Source organism: Salvia hispanica, chromosome 2, assembly GCF_029641045.1.
Source record: "Salvia hispanica isolate PSC_SH4W2 chromosome 2, Shi_PSC_v1, whole genome shotgun sequence".
Classification (NCBI taxonomy): Eukaryota; Viridiplantae; Streptophyta; class Magnoliopsida; order Lamiales; family Lamiaceae; genus Salvia; species Salvia hispanica.
Genome location: NC_142693.1, coordinates 18,181,955 through 18,185,719, shown reverse-complemented (window position 1 = coordinate 18,185,719; position 3,765 = coordinate 18,181,955). Strand labels below are relative to the sequence as shown.

General features: G+C 36.8%; 1 protein-coding gene across 1 annotated transcript; it reads left to right on the top strand.

The window, feature by feature from the left end:
* Nucleotides 1-293: 293 nt before the first annotated feature.
* LOC125216301 (exo-alpha-bergamotene synthase-like) lies at nt 294-2,683 on the top strand. The gene is made up of 7 exons (XM_048117983.2): nt 294-639; nt 705-960; nt 1,054-1,429; nt 1,507-1,725; nt 1,809-1,947; nt 2,029-2,274; nt 2,355-2,683. The coding sequence occupies exons 1-7, from the start codon at nt 553-555 to the stop codon at nt 2,646-2,648; spliced, it is 1,617 nt and encodes a 538-aa protein (XP_047973940.2). The 5' UTR covers nt 294-552; the 3' UTR covers nt 2,649-2,683.
* The last annotated feature ends 1,082 nt before the right edge of the window (nt 2,684-3,765 follow it).

The window sequence follows — 3,765 nt, the reverse complement described above, 5'->3', positions numbered from 1 at the left end:
CAATTGGAGTTTAAATATATTGCTAGATCAATTAAATTTTGCCCATAGTTGGCGACCTATTCTGATACTATGATGAATATTCAAAGGGATCTATCCTAAAATAAATTGGTTATAGAACAAGTGGCCCACGATACGTATTATATGAGGTAGTGGTTTCAGTTCTCCCTTTACATCTAATATTGAATATGAGATATTGTAACTTTTTCAATTGCAAACAAATCTTATATCCTTATCTTATCAGTGGTATTGGTATATTGTAATCTATATATATCCCCTTCAACTCAACTAATATTAAGGCAAATCTCATCACTGATCACTCATGCATTATTATTAAACAATCGTACTATGTTTCTTTGAGTTAACCTCGTACAATTCTGTAAACCGTTTTTCGAGCTCCTTCACATGTCTATGCTTTGAACTTCATGACTCTGCCTCATACTCAAATCTTTTGATAGTTGTGAAATAGTGATCTCTGAATCTACTCTATTTAAATCGTTTTTGTTTCTGATTAATTATTTCCATCTTTTTAAGATCGAAATATATTGATCAATCATGGAGAAGGTGATTAGGAGGACTGCAAACTATGGAGCCAGTATCTGGGACGACGATTACATTCAGTCCTTGGCAACACCATACACGGTAAAACTATAGAATTAATAACAGTTCATGCACGAACACATTGAATGTATTGAATATTCATGCAGGGGGAGAAGTACATTAGCGAAGCTGAGAAGCTGAAAGATCTGGTGAGAATACTGATCCACGAAACTGAAAATGAGCTCGACCAGCTTCACCTTATCGACAATGTGACGAGACTAGGTCTATCTGGCCACTTCAAGGACCAGATAGCTAAAATGTTGGACAACATATATGAGGCTCGAGAATGGCAAGAAAAGGACTTGCATTTCACATCTCTTAAATTCAGACTTCTTAGACAGCATGGTTATCATGTTCCTCAAGGTTAATTATAACACATTTTAATGAAACTAAACTAATGAAAATCAATATTTTCTTAACTAACTAACAAATCCTTGACTGATTTTGTTGGTGCAGAGATTTTCCGTAGTTTGATGGATGAGGAAGGAAGTTTCAAGGCTTGTCTGTGTGAAGATGTGAGAGGGCTTGTATCTTTGTATGAAGCTTCATATTTGGGCATGGAAGGGGAAAGCATAATGGATTTAGCCAAAGATTTTTCACTGACTCACCTTACTCAAAAGCTTGACCAAATCACAGAACCGCGTCAAAGGGAGCAAGTGAGGCATGCTTTGGAGGTTCCTCTACACTGGAGATTGCAGAAGCTAGAAGCCAGGTGGTTCATACAAGCGTACGAGAATACGTCTGAAGCAAGCCTTACTCTGGTGGAGCTGGCTAAACTGGACTATAACATGGTACAAGCAACATACCAGCAAGAGCTCAAGCGACTGTCAAGGTAAATTAGTTACTAGTACTAGTTTTGACTTTTTAGTAAGAGCGGAAGCATTCATTGTTGATGAGTTACAATTTCAGTTGGTATAGAGCGACTGGTCTGCCGGAAAAGCTGGGATTCGCTAGGCACAGGTTAGCAGAGTGCTTCTTGTGGGCTTTGGGATTCGTTCAGGAGCCTCATCTTGGATATTCAAGGGAGATTTTGAGCAAAATTGCTGTTATGATCACCATAATAGACGACATATACGACGTATATGGCACCTTGGAAGAACTTCAATTGTTTACTAACACAATTGAGAGGTTTGATTGCTTACTTCATTCATAATCAACATACATTAGTCTTTATCAATTGCTACCATTCACATAAATGCCACTACCTTCAGGTGGGATATTAATTCATTAGACAGCCTTCCAGAATATATGAAGATTTGCTTCTTAGCTCTCTTCAATTCTGTGAATGAATTGGCTTATCATATACTCAGAGACCAAGGTTTCAATATTATCTCCAATCTGAGGAAACTGGTAAAAACATATTATCTATATACTATGATTATGGTAATGTTGACGAAGTTTGGAAGTACTAATATGTGTTTGTTGTTTCAGTGGGCAGAACTGTGTAGAGCTTACTACTTAGAAGCAATATGGTTTCACAGTGGATATGTCCCAACCACTAATGAGTACCTAAATACAGCATGGATTTCCATCTCTGGCCCTTTACTTCTGTTTTATGGTTACTTCACAACAAATCCTATCAATGATAAGGAACTGAAGAGCTTAGAACAATACCCTGGTATTATTCGTTGGCCAGCCACAGTTCTTCGTCTGGCCGATGACTTGGGAACTTCATCGGTAAGAAAACTATGTACTAATTTATAATATAGCTTAAGCCTCAATACATCCATGTATGAATATAGTGTGTTCTTGAACAGGACGAAATGAAACGAGGGGATGTTCCCAAAACAATGGAGTGCTACATGAAGGAGACAGGATGCTCAGAGGAGGATGCTCGCAAGCAAATAAAGCAGCTGATAGACAAGACACTGAAGCAAATGAACAAAGAGATATTAATGGAGAATCCCATAAAGAATTTCGGGCAGACTGCAATGAATCTTGGACGAATCTCGCTCTGCATCTATCAGCATGGAGATGGCTTCGGCCTTCCCCATTCCGAAACCAAGAAAAATCTGGTGTCCCTTCTCGTTCAGCCCTTTTCGATGCCTTGAATTCCTATGCAGCAGCTTTAAACATGCATTGTTAATTAATACTCCCTCCGTCCCATTAGAAATGAAACGTTTGCTTTTTCACATGTGTTTTGAAAAAATAATAATAAATAGTTAGAGTGAAGAAAAAATAAAGTAAAAAAGAGAATAATATAAAAGGGACTCTCCTCTACATTATTCTCTCTCTTACTTTATTTTTTCACCACATTAGTTATTTATTATAATTTTTCCAAAACAAGTGCGCAAAAGCAAACGTTGCATATTTAATGGGACAGAGGGAGTATGTGTTAAGTCCCCATGCCTTGAATTCATGTCACAACATGCTTCTTACTTTGTATCCAACATTATGTATAATTATCAAGTGTGGTTTCTTTCTTCTCATAAATGAAACAAGTGCTTTTATATGATTATCAAGCAAACCAAAAGCCTACAAACACAAAACTAGCTCACGCCAAACAAACCATAGAGTGCATAAGGAAAAGGAAACTATTAATTGATAAACTCAGGTATTTTATTTATATTTGGGGATTATACTTTTCTTTTTTTATTGATTTATGAGATTTATATATGTGCTATAGTTAAGTTCTATAACGAGTTTGTTGAGTTTTGAAAGAAAAAAGTCTAAACCGGATCAAAAGTAAAAAAGACAAAGTAATGGGATCGAGAGCACCGCATGAACTGTGCCCGTGTGTGGCTGCAAGCTTCACGCATGGCGCATGCTGCCTAGCAAAGGCAGCAAGGCCAAACAACCGGTAGAGCTACGCAGACCGAGCATCTCACTCCTTGGGTTCACGGCTCGTGCGCCAATGCAGAATTTCCTTGTAGCCTTGTTCAAAATTTAGGATTTCTTCAGCCCAAAATCCCACTCAACTTCCTTTCCACTGTATATGCATCATTAGAGTTCGAATATACAACTTTGGATCATAGATTTTACACCATATTTTATATTTCAATTCCACCAAATTTTATCTAGTTTGAGTTAGATTGCAACATGTTTTACTTTGTATTTATTGATTTAATTTATGATTCTGTGGATAACTGAGAATTCATTTTGACTTTTACTAGTTAATTTTAAAAGTTAATAGATAATGTTACTAGTTATTGTTCAAACTCATTTTGA

Excerpts from the sequence above, each read along its gene's own strand:
- LOC125216301 (XM_048117983.2), top strand. The coding sequence starts at position 553 with ATGGAGAAGGTGATTAGGAGGACTGCAAACTATGGAGCCAGTATCTGG. Across the intron at positions 640-704 it reads CCTTGGCAACACCATACACG|GGGGAGAAGTACATTAGCGA; the intron begins GTAAAACTATAG and ends ATATTCATGCAG. Across the intron at positions 1,726-1,808 it reads TTTACTAACACAATTGAGAG|GTGGGATATTAATTCATTAG; the intron begins GTTTGATTGCTT and ends CACTACCTTCAG.